Below are 16,459 nucleotides of genomic sequence, written 5' to 3' on the forward strand. Positions count from 1 at the left end.
ACCAAGTCACGTGCCCAACAGCAGACCAGACTAGGCCCGGCAATGGAGTGCACACAACCCAGAGGCAGGAGTGAGGAGGCCAATGAACAGTGGTGTTTCTACCACCAGTGGTGGGGCACAGAAGCTCGCCGTTGTCGCCCACCCTGCAAGTTCCTGGGAAAACGCCAGGGCCAGCCGCCGCTAATGGCTACGGCGGCTGGCCACCAAGACAGCCTCCTGTATGTCCGGGACAAACAGTCAGGACGCCACTTCTTGGTCAACACCGGAGCGGAGATCAGCGTCTTACCCCTGACGGGGTATGACACCCGCAACAGGGCGACGAGACCCACCCTGAGGGCCGCAAACGGCAGCACGATTGGGACCTATGGCACTCGCACAGTGCAACTACAGTTCGGCGCCAGCTGGTTCACGAGATAGCCAGAGGCGGTCCCGGTCACGACACCAGTGCCAAGTCCTGCGCCCGAGCGCTGATTGCAAACTGGGTAGCACGCTTCAGGATAGCTGCCCACATTACCTCCGACAGAGGCGCCCAGTTCACCTCCAGCCTGTGGTCGGCTGTGGCCAGCCTGTTGGGAGCACAGCTACACCACACAACTGCCTACCACCCACAGTCGAACGGACTAGTGGAACACTTCCACCATCACTTAAAGTCCGCTCTCATGGCCCTCCTGAAAGGGCCTAACTGGGTGGATGAGCTTCCCTGGGTCCTGCTTGGAATCCGCACAGCACCCAAAGAGGATCTGCACACCTCGTCAGCCAAGCTGGTGTATGGCACACCCCTGGTCATCCCAGGAGAGTTCATACCAGCCCCAAGGGGGCAAGAGGAAGAACCCGCAGCAGTCCTGGACAGACTACGTGAAAGGCCCGGCAACCTGGCCTCTGTACCGACTTCGCAGCATGGACAGATTCTGACCTGCGTACCTAAAGACCTGCAGAACTGTAAGTTTATATTCGTACGAAGGGGCGCACACCGGGCACCGCTACAGCGGCTGTACGAGGGGCTATTCAAGGCGATCAGTATCAACGGGTCCACGTACGTTCTGGACATTGGGGGGAAAGAGGAAGTTTTCACGGTGGACCGACTCAAACTGGCCCATGTGGACTTGGCGCAGCCGGTCAAGGTTCAGGCACTGAGGCGCAGAGACAGACCGCCCAAACAGTGACTGATCCAGACTGTGGACATTGGGGGTGTGTCGCCGGTTCTGGGGGGGGGCGTTGTTATGTGGGGACCCACTTTCTACACGAGCGAACTGGCTCACAAAATAGCCCACGCGTGGGGAAAGACTTTGGAATGCACCTTTGATGTGATTTCCGCCCAGTGAGGGCCGGAAGGGAACTGCTTAAAAGCCAGTGCTGCGAAGTTTGAATAAACTAGTCTCAAATGTAACTTACTGACTGTGTGTCATTATTGCTAGCTCTGTGTGTGGCACATCGCTACAGAGGACACATTGTGTATAAATGTCTCTCTCCAGCAGACCTCCTCATGATCATCGTGACTCAAGTATTTCTACTATTCTTTAATATTTCTTAATTGTACACAATTTTTTTTTACCGCTGAGCAGCAGTGAACCATCTGATTGACCTATCAGAGTTCACTTTGAGAACTAGTTGACTTGATCAGCATTTCTGATCTGGTTATTGTTCACGATTGCGCTTAATAAAAAAAAAACGGGTAGAACTAGGGGCCTGCTGGGATTGTGCCGAAATTCCACAGCATGGGAAAACTATAATTCCAATGTCAGTAATCCCGCTCAACCAGAGTGAGGAACTCTCAGTTTGGGCTTTCTCAAATAACACCTGGGGAAGTGAGGTGAGAAACTATAGTCTAGTCAGAGGTGACTGTGGCTGTCAGTGTTTTGTGGGATGGTATCTCAGGCCCCCACCAAACGGAACCTCATATACTGGGAGACATGCATCCTAGCCATACCTGCAGGTGCCCAGCGGTGGAGTAGTAAATGCCACCTGTTTCTGTAACTTCCAGGGAGGGGAAGATGCATTTTTTCTGGGAAATAACAGCTGTACCACCTATACCACCGCAGACCCTACCCGACCAGTAAATAGCACCCACTGGGTGTGTGGAAATCAGGCCTATATATGACTCCTAAGGGAAACTGATTGCAGATGGGACCCACAAAGTGGCTGTTGTTATCAAGCATACTTAGTACCCCATCTGAGAGTCATGGCCCAGCCTCAGGATCACCCCTATTGGAATAAGCAACAAAGAGGCATAACAGAAACTGAGTGATTTTGGATGATCGCTTTCCCTTCCTACGGGGCAGCTAGAAATTCCAGGGAAATAATCAACTTAGCAGCAGCTCTAGAAGGATTAGCCAACAATTCGGCCGGGGCACTGACTGATACTCAAGCACAGGTAACTGAAATATCCACTGAAATGATTGCAGTCCGGCTCTTACAGAACCAGATGGCCCTTGATTTTATTCTGGTAGAAAATGGAGGGACCTGTGCTATTATAGGAAAAGAATGCTGCACCTATATCCCTGACGAATCCTCAAAACATTACTGACCTATCTAAACACGTAACCCAAGAGATTCAGAAAATCCAAGATGTTGACAGTAAGCTACATAGTTTTGGGACCAGTAAGGCAGGAGGATGGCCCTGGCCCTTTAATATATTTGGGGACTTCTGGGGGTTGTTTTTGCATTTCGGAAGTCTGATTGTATTAATTTTCATTATTGTTTGTATCCTACGGTGCCTTTGGCCATGTTTTGTATTATGTAGAAGCGACAACCTGTTGTGAAAAGTTATCGTGTAATGATAAAAAGGAGGGAATGATGAATTTTTAAGGGTATTGGGAAGTAGGAAATGATTCTGGGGCTCTTGTAAATAACGGGTTAAAATTGAGAGTAAACTTATGTGTGAAAATCAGATGCTGGAAATTCAAGCAACACACAAAAAATGCTGTGTGAACACAGCAGGCCAGGCAGCATCTACAGGAAGAGGTACAGTCGAGTTTCGGGCCGAGACCCTTCGTCAGGACTAACTGAAAGAAGAGATAGTAAGAGATTTGAGAGGAGGAAGGGGGAGATCTGAAATGATAGGAGAAGACAGGAGGGGGAGGGATGGAGCTAAGAGCTGGGAAGTTGTTTGGAAAAATGGATACGAGGCTGGAAAAGGGAGAGGATCATGGGACGGGAGGCCAAAGGAGAAAGAAAGGAGGAGGGGGGAACCCAGAGGATGGGCAAGGATTAATAGTGAGGGACAGAAGGAGTAAAAAGAGAAAAAAGGGGGGGAATAAATAAATAAATAACGGATGCGGTACAAAGGGGAGGTGGGGCATTAATGGAAGTTAGAGAAGTCAATGTTCATGCCATCAGGTTGGAGGCTACTCAGACAGAATATAAGGTGTGTCAAGATGAAGCCACACTCAGGTTGGAGGAACAACACCTTACATTCCGTCTGGGTAGCCTCCAACCTGATGGCATGAAAATTGACTTCTCTAACTTCCATTAATGCCCTACCTCCCCTTCGTACTCCATCCCTTATTTATTTATCTATTATTATTATTTTTATTTTTTTCCCTGTTTTTTTTCTCTCTCTCTTTTCTGCCTCCATCCCTCTCACTATACTCCTTGCCCATCCTCTGGGCTCCCCCCCCTTTCCTTCTCCCTAGGCCTCCCATCCCATGATCCTCTCCCTTCTCCAGCCCCGTATCCCTTTTGCTGATCAACTTTCCAGCTCTTAGCTCCATCCCTCCCCCTCCTGTCTTCTTCTAAGATTTTGGATCTCCCCCTCCCCTTCCCACTTTCAAATCTCTTACTCTCTTTTCTTTCAGTCAGTCCTGACAAAGGGTCTTGGCCTGAAACGTTGACTGTACCTCTTCCTATAGATGCTGCCTGGCCTGCTGCGTTCACCAGCATTTTTTGTGCGTGTTGCAAACTTATGTGTGCTCTGTTCTGGGTGGTGTGCGAACTTCTACTTGTCCTTCACTGAGTAATCCGCCTGCAGCTGGTTTTAGATTAACGACTCGACAGATGTCTCCTGAGAATGTTATGTTCTGGGGGTTGGGTTCTGGTTATCGGTCACACACATCCTGCCTTATGGTTTTGCAAGAATTGAACTAAGTACCCTTGTTTATTTAGGGAAAGGGAGGACTCACTGATAGATACAGGAATGAACATATGTCTGTAATTAAGACAGGGCCTAGCAAAGGGAATAACTGATAAGCACTGGAGAGTACAACCATTTGTAATTAAAACCTTGATTTAGTGGACTCTCTTATCTAAGTAATTAAGTTTTGCTCCAACAGATTTGGTGGGAATACCAGTTGAACAAAGTGCTCTTTGTCCCTCAAGCTACTTCTATAAATTGTAACGTTTCTGCATGTTAGACAGAGGTCCGATACGAGCCACCAGAGGGCGAGGAACCCTGTCCTCTGGTGTGCGGCTCCGCACCTGTTTCTTTAATTTCTCTTTCTTTCTTTAATTTCTTTTTATTAATATCAAAATGTTAAACATAACAGTATTAATACAAAGCTATTGGGATTACATTGTTACATTGTCGGGAGGAGGAGGAGAAGATGGCAGTGCGACGCAGTGCGTGCGGCCTCTCCAGTGATGAGTATCTGTAATCTGTCAAGTTGAAGGCCGTGCACAATTCTGACTTGATGGAGGTAGACGTGAGAGCACAGAGGAACATATGGTGAAGCTTCTGAAATGCCTGCTTTGCTGCCGCTGCTAGTGTGTGATTGGAAATCTCCGGAGGGGAAGGCTCCGAATCCTCGGCTTTGACTGCTGCTTGGCGGCCAGGGCCGGGGTCGAAGTGCTCGACAGAGATGGTGCTCAGAGTCGGACTGTGGTTGGGTGCTTCCAGGATGCTGCATCGGCAAGTTTGCGGCGCTGGAAGCTCATGGCAGGGAGAGTTTTTCTTCTATTCTACCATCTGCGTGAGATGATGGGCTATCGGGACTTTGAGACTCTTTTACTGTGCCCATGGTCTGCTCTTACCAAATTACGGTATTGCTTTGCACTGTTGTAACTATATGTTATAATTATGTGGTTTTTGTTAGTTCTAGTCTTGGTCTGTCTTGTTTCTGTGATATCATTCTGGAGGAACACTGTATCATTTTTTTATGCATGCATTTCTAAATGACAATAAACGAGGACTGAGTGTCCTCATAATCTAATAATTAGCATATATAAATATAAACTCAGTTAACACAAGGATATTAAACCTCCCAAAATCTTACAGAATACAAATATAAGAAAAAAATGCAGAAGTAGCATGAAAAAAGAAAAAAAAAATACCCCAGTAAGAAAACTAATCTAAACAATACTAATCAACTAAACTAAAGAAAAGAAAAAGACACGGGCTGTTGTGTTACATCAAATAGGGCCATTAGTGTCATTAACTCTGCTCCTCTCTCCATGTATTTGAAAGTAATAGAATAGGTTTGGAAAAGGTCAAATTACATCATATGGAAATGTTGAATAAATGGCCTCCAAGTCTTTTCCAATTTAATAGAAGGATCATAAATGACACTTCTAATTTTTTCTAAATTTAAACACAACATAGTTTGAGAGAACCAATGAAATGTAGTGGGAGGATTGATCTCTTTCCAATTCAGCAAAATGGATCTTCTAGCCATTAATGTAACAAATGCAATCATCCGACGAGTTGAAGAGGTTAAATGATTTGATTCTATCATTGGTAAGCCAAAAATTGCATTAATAGCGTGAGGTTGTAAATCAATACTCAGAACAGTTGAAATAATATCAAAGATATCTTTCCAGTATTTTTTTCAAAAAAGGACATGACCAAAACATATGAGTTAAAGAAGCTATCTCAGAGTGACATCTATCACATACAGGATTTATACTAGAGTAAGCTCTGCACCTCTGACCGGCTGAGTTTGAACAAATAAACTGGTGAAAAGGATAAACTAAAGAACTGTCTGTGGTGTGGGTATTGGTCCAGCGAAGTTAAGTTTACATTTCCACAGATGCTGTTTGACTTGCTGAGTGTTTCAAGCATTCTGTATTTTTAATCCTGTTTGGTTATTCGTGTTTCATCTCTCATAAATTTCCAAAGTTCTGCAGGATCTCTGAAGAGAATAAAGTAGATTGACTCTGAAATAAGCAATACCCAAGACCACGGTGAGCTTTGTCAGCTGAGGAATGACATATTTGTTGCAGGACCATAGTAATTTTGATGAAGGTTCAGCAAGCTAAAGTATTAACACTGTGTGTGTGTGTGTGTGTGTGTGTCTCCCCCTCTTCCCCCTCTCCCCACCCTTATTTCAGATTTCTGGTATCTAGTTTGTTGCTTTTTGCTCGAGCATTTTGCATCTTTTGAAACTTAGTAAGTTAAAAGCACTTGTGTAAATAGGAGTTGGCTGAGAGTAAACTTAGTTCTTGTACTGGAACTGGGACTAATGATAATTTTTTTTTTGCAGGTGATAAAGATGTCTTTATTTGCATGCCAACAGGAGCAGGGAAGTCTCTGTGTTACCAGTTGCCAGCTGTGATCGCTGAAGGCGTAACCATTGTCATCTCTCCACTGATAGCACTTATTCAGGTAAGTTTTGTGTTGGTCCTTCTCAGCTTGCTGTGGTGATGGTTGAACTGCAGGATCAAAGCAGAAGCCACACGACATGTGAGCATATTAATTTGGAAAAGGGACATCCTCAAGCCTGCTTCATCATTAAATAAGAACATGGCTGATCTAATATCCTCAGCTGCAAATTCCTATTTAACCTTGGTAGCCTTCTGATCCTCTTGCTTATCAATCTACGTACCTACCACTACTTTAAAAATATTCCATCCCCTTTGAGGAAGAAAGTTCCAAAGATTTAAAATCCTCAAAGAAAATGTTTTGCCTCATTTATCTAAACTTTTGAACCAGTAACCCTTATTTCTGGCTTCTCCCACAAAAAAAAACATTTTCTCCAAATCCAAGTTAGTGCGATGGAGCCTGCCCAGCAGTGTGTCCAGTATATACAACTGTGTTGTCTTGGGATTGCCGTGCAGAGTGTATAGTGTTTGATGTTTGGGTTCATTCATCAGATATGTTAATTTTCCTAAAGAGTGTAAAGTATAGTGAATGGTATTTAATATCTGTGTGCTTGGTCACTAGATTGTAGTGTATGGTGTTTAATATCTGAGATTTATGTATTTTTTTCTGCAGGATCAGATTGAGCACCTGCACATCCTGAAGATACGAGCATGTTCCCTGAACTCCAAGAACTCCCTTGAGGAGCGGAAGAAGATCTTATCTGACCTCTGGTGTGAGAAACCCAGCATCAAATTGCTCTACATCACGCCGGAGATGGCTGCCTCCAGCACTATGGGCCCTGTCATTGACTCCCTGCTGGCCCGGAAGCTCCTAGCATACCTGGTTGTTGATGAAGCACATTGTGTATCGCAGTGGGGGCATGACTTCCGCCCTGATTACCTCAAACTAGGGCTTTTACGCAGCAAGATATCCAACGTCCCCTGTATAGCTCTGACTGCCACAGCCCCTAAGCAAGTGCAAGACGATGTAGTTGCTTCTCTTCAGCTGAAAGTGCCCATCGCAATTTTTAAGACTCCGTGCTTCAGGGCTAATCTATTCTATGATGTTCATTTCAAAGAGATTCTGAACCAGCCCTACGTAAATCTGAAAGGATTCTGTGAAAAGGCTTTGGGGAAGAAGAATTCTTCAGGGGTGTGTAGGAGTCTTTGTTGTACTTTCTGATTCTTTAAAGTGCTGCCACTGGCTACATGCAGCTACTCTACACTTTGCCTAGTTTCATCAACTGTAATTTTTCTTGTGCATGACAGGCAAATCAGACTTTTTTAAAATACGGGTCTTCTCTGTAACCTCGATTATGTTCAGATGTTGAAAACTAGGTTGACCCTAAGTTCCACTTTCACAACTTTCCTCAACAGCCCTGAGCCGAGCACTTCATGACTGAAGCTTCGGCTGTGATCAGTAAAATTAAGGGTCATCATATGTTGAAGAATTGGATGGTTTATGTGATGCAGAGCTGATCCATGTACCTTGCTGTCGAGATGAAGCCACACCATTGATGAAAGTTTAGTTTGCCATAAGGTTCAGTGGAAACCCTGAGGGCTCTGGAGTGCAGGAAGTCCAGAGGTGAAATTAAGAAGAATGTTAGGAAGGCAAAGCGAGTGCATGAAATTACGTTAACAGCTAAGATCATGGAAATCTATAGGCGTTCCATAAATACGTGGAGTAGAAAGGGAAAAGTGGGTCCTCTTAAAGGCTGAAACTGCTGTGTGTGTGTGTGTGTGTGTTGTGCTGGAAGTTATAAGTAAAGTGCTTGAATAATCTAACCTCTTAGCCTGGCATGTTCCTTGCTGCCTCATTACCTAGTTCAGAGCCATGCAGAAGGGCGAACAGAGCTTTGCCATAACCCACTGCTGAATGTTGTCAGACAATTAAACAATAATGACCATCAAGCAGTCTGCTGGAGGAACTTGATGGACTGCTTGCTACCTCAGGTTCCATCATCTGCAAGTTTTTTGTGTCTCCAGCTAAATGGAGGAGACAGCTCCTAGAACATCCCCATCATCAATGTTTAGGCCCAGCGTGCATATACTAAAGACAAGGTCGTATCATTTTCATGGAACATAGAATAGTACAGCACAGTACAGGCCCTTCGGTCCACAATATTGTGCCAACCCTTAAACCCTGCCTCCCATATAACCCCCACCTTAAATTCCTTCACATACCTGTCTAGTAGTCTCTTAAATTTCAGTAGTGTATCTGCCTCCACCACTGACTCAGGCAGTGCATTCCACGCACCAACCACTCTCTGAGTAAAAAAACCTTCCTCTAATATCCCCCTTGAACTTCCCACCCCTTACCTTAAAGCCATGTCCTCTTGTATCATGCAGTGGTGCCCTGGGGAAGAGGCACTGGCTGTCCACTCTATCTATTCCTCTTAATATCTTGTATACCTCTATCATGTCTCCTCTCATCCTCCTTCTCTCCAAAGAGTAAAGCCCTAGCTCCCTTAATCTCTGATCATAATGCATACTCTCTAAACCAGGCAGCATCCTGGTAAATCTCCTCTGTACCCTTTCCAATGCTTCCACATCCTTCCTATAGTGAGGCGACCAGAACTGGACACAGTACTCCAAGTGTGGCCTAACCAGAGTTTTATAGAGCTGCATCATTACCCCGCGACTCTTAAACTCTGTCCCTCGACTTATGAAAGCTAACACTCCATAAGCTTTCTTAACTACCCTATCCACCTGTGAGGTAACTTTCAGGGATCTGTGGACATGTACCCCCAGATCCCTCTGCTCCTCCACACTACCAAGTATCCTGCCATTTACTTTGTACTCTGCCTTGGAGTTTGTCCTTCCAAAGTGTACCACCTCACACTTCTCCGGGTTGAACTCCATCTGCCACTTCTCAGCCCATTTCTGCATCCTATCAATGTCTCTCTGCAATCTTTGACACTCCTCTACACTATCCACAACACCACCAATCTTTGTGTTGTCTGCAAACTTGCCAACCCATCCTCCTACCCCCACATCCAGGTTCAAACAGTACTACCACTTGTATATGCTACCTCTTGAGCCCCAGTCATTATAGGAACACATTTCAACCAATATTATTCTTTCAGGCTGTGAGGCCAGATAATGTTGTGCCCCGTAACTATTTTTACCTTTAACCAAACTCTTCTAGCATAGTTACAACATGGTCATCAACCCTTTGCCTAGTTAAGTCTTGCCCAAAAAATTGACAAATATAGTGTGATTGATTATGCACAGTCAGGCTTCCCTCAGTCATCAGCAGAATGAGGAAAAGAATTGGCTTAGTACTGTGCTCACTGATACTCATTTTGCCAGACCACACATCTCTGGACTCCATTGCAGCTTTTGCCTAGATATTGGCCAAAAAGCTGAATTACTGAGAAACAGTGAGCATCTGCCCTTGAAATCATGGCAGCACACCATTCACAACCCCTCGGGGAACAAAATAGTCAGCGTCTCAGTGCACCATCATATTAAGTATTCAGGAAGTTGGTGATTTGTGGCAACGTCAATGAGCTGCAAGTGTTGGGCCATGGTCCTAAATCCAACTCCACTGAGAGAGTCTCATCTCTCCATTCTTGTCATTCAGTAATACTAGCCTTGCTTGGATCCCCATCAATATTCTGGAGGCAGTCGCTGTTTACCAGAAAATCAACTGGGTGAGTCCTCAAAATATTGTGGCTTCAAGAAACATTTAAAGATCAGATGCCCTGTGGCTCCCCCCGCCCCCCATTCTACCATCTACAAGGCAATTGTGGACTGTACGGGAATGTCCTCCATTTGCCTGGATGTGTGCAGTGCCAACACCACTGAAAGTTCAGTGCCATCAACAACAAAAACACTACTTCATTGATCCCCTGTCTACCACCCTAAACATTCATTTGCAGTTGGGTACCATTTGTACCATTGTCAAATTGCAGAGCAGTTATTCTGGAGATGCAAGAGATTGCATTTGCTGGAATCTGGAGCAACACCCGATCTTAAGTGGGTCGAGCAGCATGTGTGTGGGGAAATGAATTGTTGACGTATCTGAAATGAGAATAGATCTTGCCCTACTGCTCTCGGTTCTGAAGCAGGGTTTCAGCCTGAAATGTCAACAGTTGCTTTCCCCCACATATGCTGCTTGACCCACTGAGTTCCTCCAGCAGATTGAGTGTGTTACTCCCTCTGGCATCTCACAAAGCCAGGACCTCTACCGCCATTGAGGGTAAGGTCTTCTAGTGAAAGGGATCTCTCCCCTTCAGATTCCTTTCCAGATAACTGAGCCATTGTTGTCACTAGGTCGAAGATGTGGAACTCACCAGTGGCACTGTGTGAGCAGCTTCACTGTTAGGACAACAGAGGTTCAGGAAGTGCAGTTGTGAATGGACAATAAATGCAGCAATTGTCCGTGACGTCAATGCTTTGTAAAGTGCTAAGCTTAAAAAAAAAAGCCTCATCCTTCCTTGTCTGAAGTACTGTGAATGTGAGAGCTAGTGCCCTGCTGGTCTCTTTTACCGACACATGTCAAGTGGATGGAAAGTGAAGGGCAGCTGCTCTAATGCTCATCCTGTTGATAGTGGGCAAGTTCAGCCCAGTTACCCCATTACCATGTGACCCAAGAAAATCAGAGACAGAGTTTACCTTTCCCTCACTGTCTGTCTGCACATTCAGCATCTCCACCCAGTGTGAGCAGCTGAAGTGCTCTGATTGCTGAAGTTTTATTCTACAACAAGACATTGTGGAAACAGGAAAAATGTTAATAGTGACATTGGCGTTTCGGATCCCTTCTGGGGAAAAAAAACGGAAAGAGATGCTGATGAAGACACGAACCTGAAATATTAACTGTTGCCCTGTCCACAGGTGTTTCCTAGCTGTTAAATGTTTTTTTGTTTTATACTTCCAGCATCTTCAGGTTTTTTTAAAGTGCTCCTTTAGCATAAGAGAAAGCCACACAGTCAATCAATAAGGTCATAACCAATTGATGGCCTTTCCACTCTCACGTAATTTGTTTCCTCTGATTTCTATAGTATCCAAAAAATCTATTGATTGAGAGAGACTCCATTGTCCTGTGAGGTTGAGAATTTCCAAGATTTATATCAACAGTATGAGATTGTGCACTCTGTTCTGTGGCTAGAGGAAATAGACTTGTTGCACTTATCATGTGAGTTCTATTTTCCGTAAACAGGTCATGTTTCCCCACCTATTTTTACCTTGTCTAGGATATGGAGGGCTGATCTCCAAGCCCATTGTAATATTGAGTCAGGGACCAAGATCTGATTGCTTACTCTGCTGTAAACAACATCTTGTGGAAGCTTTGTCACCATCCCCAACCTCACTGCAGATATTTAGACAAGCATTCGTGGAAGGTAAAGCAGGCTGCACAGCTTTACTATTGGTCAAGGCTAGCATGGATTCTAACATTTGATAAATCGTTGAGTGCAGGGATGGTTAAAAGTTAATTCAAAATGATATCTTAACTTTTCATTTGCTGATTTAATCTGCAGGCATAGAGTTAATGGGTGTCAGGTGCTGCAGCAGGCTGATTGGAGCAGGGACTGAGAATTGGTAGCCTTTTGTTTTATTTAGGGTGTCCCAACAAAGTTGCCGTTGGATGAGGGGCAGTGCCAGACCATGGCCTCCTGAATCTCCAATTGTTACGAGTCACTTGGCATGTGTGCACAGGTTCAGGATTTAATTCAGCTGGTGGAGCTGAGTGCTAGTGGTGCTGTTTGAAACCACTGGTGAAAGAGAGAACTCCACTTTTGGTAAGACTATCAAAACACATGGAGCAAAGGTGAGTAGAAGAAGGTGAGTTACTGATCAATATGAAATGGTGCAGGGTCGTTTGTTTGTAGTCAGGTTAGATGGTGCAAGTGTGCTGTAGTAGGTTGCTCTCATGTAACACTTTCTCTGCAGAGATTCAGTGGTTGTGGCATAGTTTATTGTCGGACCAGGGACTCGTGTCAAGACGTAGCAGAGGAGCTGACAAAGAGAGGAGTGGATGCTAAGGCATACCATGCAGGTATGTAATACCAGTAAAAGCACCAGGGATTCTTTGTACCTGGAGCCATCATAATATGTTGTGTTGTATTATAATGGGTTTTCTATTTGTTCAATTTATTTAATAATGGCAACTGATATATGCTACTAATAGAAGGCACTGTGTTTGTTCATGGAAGTTCATTTCCCTTGTTAGGATGCATTCCTTGTGGTTAACTTTGTTCTACCACTAGTTAACCTTCACATTTAGCAAGTTTGCTTAACTGGTTTTACTAACTCTGTTTAGCTGGTTTGTTAGCTGGTTAATTTTTATATGCACTTCCACCAGTCCTACTATTGGTTAACAAATTCTACTTGGTTGCCACATCTTAACTCTAGTTAAACTGTGTACTTTTTATGTATTTGTGCAAAATAGAAATTAATTTCATAAATGGTATGTTACGGTTGAAATTGATTCCCAAACTATGGAGACGGCAGTCTCAGTAGGCACTTTATTTTCAGTAAGCTGAATGCTATGTTCCTGTTGTACTGACAGGGCTAAAGAACTCAGAACGCACAACAGTACAGCAGGAGTGGATGGAGGGTAAGGTGCCAGTGATTGTGGCAACCATCAGCTTTGGAATGGGTGTGGACAAGGCAAATGTTAGGTAAGTGCGATGTGAATGGGAATGACAACTGAGTGGCAATCTACGTGTCTTGGAAAGGGGGGAATTATTTCTGATTTAGATTGGCTGATTGTTTTGTCCAGGATGGTGATGAGACCTTCCAGTTAGACAGACCGCTCAACTGGAGGCTGGCAGGATCCCATGGTCAGTATGACCTATTTGGGTCAAGCATGAAAGGAGATAAATTCTTGGGCTTGTAATGCATGCTCAGTATGCTACTGTGCTGAAATACACTAACTATATTTTAGCAAGGTTGTTCCTGCCTATACTGGATGCTTGTTGCATGCCCAGGACAGGTTTCTCTGGCTGAACACTTCAGGTGATGGTCATATGGAGGAAAAGCAGTCGTCAGGTCATGGGCAGATCCAGTTTGAATTTGATACTTGATTAGCTTACAAGTTCTGACCCACGGCTGCCACCTTGTGCTGAGTTGGAGGTTTACATGAATGGGGAATGATGGTGAGAAGCACAACCAGTATCAGTCATGTTATATTTGTTTGCCTAACATTCAAAAATTAACCTTCCCTAAAACATAAAATTGATTTGCTCATTACGGATGAAGCAAAAAAGATCAAATATTTGATCAAACCAGAGAATATATTTTCAGTCTTAGATGACGAGGGTAGCAACATGGCAGTGGAGAACATCTGGGAAGAGTTTAAAACAACCGTGACAGAAGTTGCAGAAAAGACTTTGGGTTATCGGAAAAAGAGCAAAAGACATAACCCTAGGTTCACCGATGAGTTGAGAAAGTTAACTGAAGAAAGAAGAAAGGTAAAACATTGCGATAATGAGCGCTACAAAGCCCTTACACCGCTTGATTCAAAGAAAATGCAAGGAAGCAAAAGAGAATTGGATAAATGACCAGCGCGAAGAAATCGAGCAGTATGAACAAAGTCATGATTATAGAGACGTTCACCAAAAGGTAAAGGATATGATGAAATTAAGGAGGACAGTGCCATCAGTTGGGTGTATTGAAGACGGTAGTGGTAATCCATGGTATGAAAAAGAAGAGATCATGGACATACGGGTTGAGTACATCTCGGAATTATTTGAAGATAGCATGATTGAAGATTTACCAGAGTTCAATCAAATGACAAATCAACCTAAAGTACTGATGTCAGAGATGGAAAGTGCGATTTTGCAGTCTGAAAGTCAGAAAGGCAGCCGGTGAAGATAAGATTTCCACTGAAATTCTGAAATCACTTGGTCCGAAGGGAAAAATGAACCTTTTAGTGATATTAAATAACATTTATATGACAGGAAATCTTCTGGAGGACTTTCTCAAATCGATATTTATCGCCTTACCGAAAAAGCCAAGGACGATAAAATGTAACGAACACAGGATGATAAGCATAATGTCTCATTGCGTCAAGCTACTGTTGAAAATAGTATTCGGCAGAATGGAAGGTACAGTTAGTGATGAAATTGGAGAAATGCAGTCTGGTTTTCCTGAAGGCTCAGGAACAAGGGAAGGAATATTTGCGATGAGAAACATCATGGAGAGATGCATTGAGGCACGAAAGACCATCTACTTATGCTTTATTGACTATGAAAAGGCTTTTGGTAAAGTAAGACACGAGAAAGTAATAGAGGTGCTGAACAAGTACGATCTGGGATGGGAGAATGTGCGGATAATAAGGAACTTGGAATCAGAAAGCAGCTTCGGTAGAAAATGAACTATCACCATGGGCATATATTAAGCGAGGCATAAGGCAAGGCTGTGTTGGCTCGGCAGATTTGTTCAACCTCTACGGAAAATGGATTTTTTGGGAATGCGACCATCGGGAGACAGGTATTCCAGTCGGAGACTGGAAGGTGAATAACATCGGGAATGCAGACGTCACCACGTTGTTAGCTGACAGCAAAAGCAAACTGCAAATTATGCTGAATAAAGTGAACGAGAAAAGCCTTGACTACGGACTTAAAATCAACCCTAAGAAAACAAAATCAATGGTGGTAAGCAAAACAAACACTAAAGACTCATTCATAATGGTATCGTTACAAGTGAATGGACAAGATATTGAACAGGTGTGAAAGTTTGAATATCTTGGTAGTTGTCTGACAGATGACGGGTGATGTGAAGTTGAGATTGGAAGGAGAATAGGTATGGCTGAGGCCCAGTACATGAAGCTAAAAGATCTACTATGCAATTGGAAGGTAGATATCCAAAGTAGAATCTGCTTCCTCGAGTGTTAGGTATGGTCAGTGCTATGGATCAGAAACATGGACCCTGAAGAAGGATGACATGAAACGAATTAATGCTTTTGAAATGTGGTGCTATCGACAAATGTTGAAGATCAGCTGGGTAGAGAAAGTTTCAATGAGAGGGTTTTGTCTGAAGTTGATAGACCACGGACATTGCTGGAGAAGATTGTGAAGTTAAAAGTTGCTTATTGTGGACACGTTACACAGAGAGATAACATCTTGTCAGACTTGCTATATGAAAAGGTGGGGGGAAAGAAAGGAAGAGGAAGGCAAAGGACAACGTGGCTGGATAACATCAAGGATTGCATCAAGCTGGACAAGACTAGGGATGTGATGGACAAGTGTCGGGACAGAGTGGCGTGGAGAGAAATTGTCCGCCAACTGGAAATTCCAGATGCGACCTAACGGCGAAAACATAAAAAAGCTTGGAGATGTGCACAACATTAAGCTTTGGCTGTTGTTTGTCTTAAGGTGCTTTGAATGGTTGTGGTTAGCAGGAGCTAGACCATGAGACAATAAGAGCAGAATTAGGCCATTTGATCCATTGGTCCTGCTCTGCCATTTCATCATGGTTGGTTTATTATCCCTTTCAACCTCATTCTTCTGCCTTTTCCCTGTAACCTTTGAAGCCCTTACTAATCAAGAACCTTGCTTTAAATATACCCAGTGACTTGGCCTTCAGAGCCAACTGTGGCAATGGATTCCACAGATTCACCACCCTCTGGCTGAAGAAATTCTCCTCTGTTTTGAAGGGAGGTCCTTCTATTCTGAGTTTGTGCCCTTTGGCCCTAGACTTCCCCCACTAGAGGGAACATTCTCTCCATGTCTTCTCTATGTAGACCTTTCAATATTCAATAGGTTTAAATGAGATCTCCCCATATTCTTCTAAACTCCAGTGAGGATAGGCCCAGAGCCATCAAACACTCCTCATACATTAACCTTTTCATTCCCAGGATCATTCTTCTAAACATCCTCTGGACCCTCTCCAATGCCAGTTTGGGCTCCTCAACTAATATAAGGAGACCAAAACTGTTCACAATACATCGTGTGATCTGAGCAATGCCTTGTAAAGTCTCAGCATTACATCCTTGTTTTTA

General features: G+C 43.9%; 1 protein-coding gene across 7 annotated transcripts in view; it reads left to right on the top strand.

Annotated features, from left to right (window-relative positions):
• The window catches only part of recql5 (RecQ helicase-like 5), a 110,964-nt gene that overhangs the window by 22,118 nt on the left and 72,387 nt on the right, over positions 1 to 16,459 (top strand). For 5 of the 7 annotated variants that reach the window (XM_072241898.1, XM_072241902.1, XM_072241904.1 and 2 more), the window contains exons 2-5: positions 6,414 to 6,535; positions 7,145 to 7,663; positions 12,406 to 12,511; positions 13,025 to 13,136. In XM_072241898.1, coding sequence (XP_072097999.1) covers positions 6,414 to 6,535; positions 7,145 to 7,663; positions 12,406 to 12,511; positions 13,025 to 13,136 — 859 coding nt within the window. Of the gene's footprint in view, positions 1 to 6,413; positions 6,536 to 7,144; positions 7,664 to 12,132; positions 12,298 to 12,405; positions 12,512 to 13,024; positions 13,137 to 16,459 lie in introns of those variants that run through there. The other 2 variants (XM_072241899.1, XM_072241900.1) reach the window with 2 other exon arrangements.

This window comes from Mobula birostris, chromosome 24 (genome assembly GCF_030028105.1).
Source record: "Mobula birostris isolate sMobBir1 chromosome 24, sMobBir1.hap1, whole genome shotgun sequence".
Lineage (NCBI taxonomy): Eukaryota > Metazoa > Chordata > Chondrichthyes > Myliobatiformes > Myliobatidae > Mobula > Mobula birostris.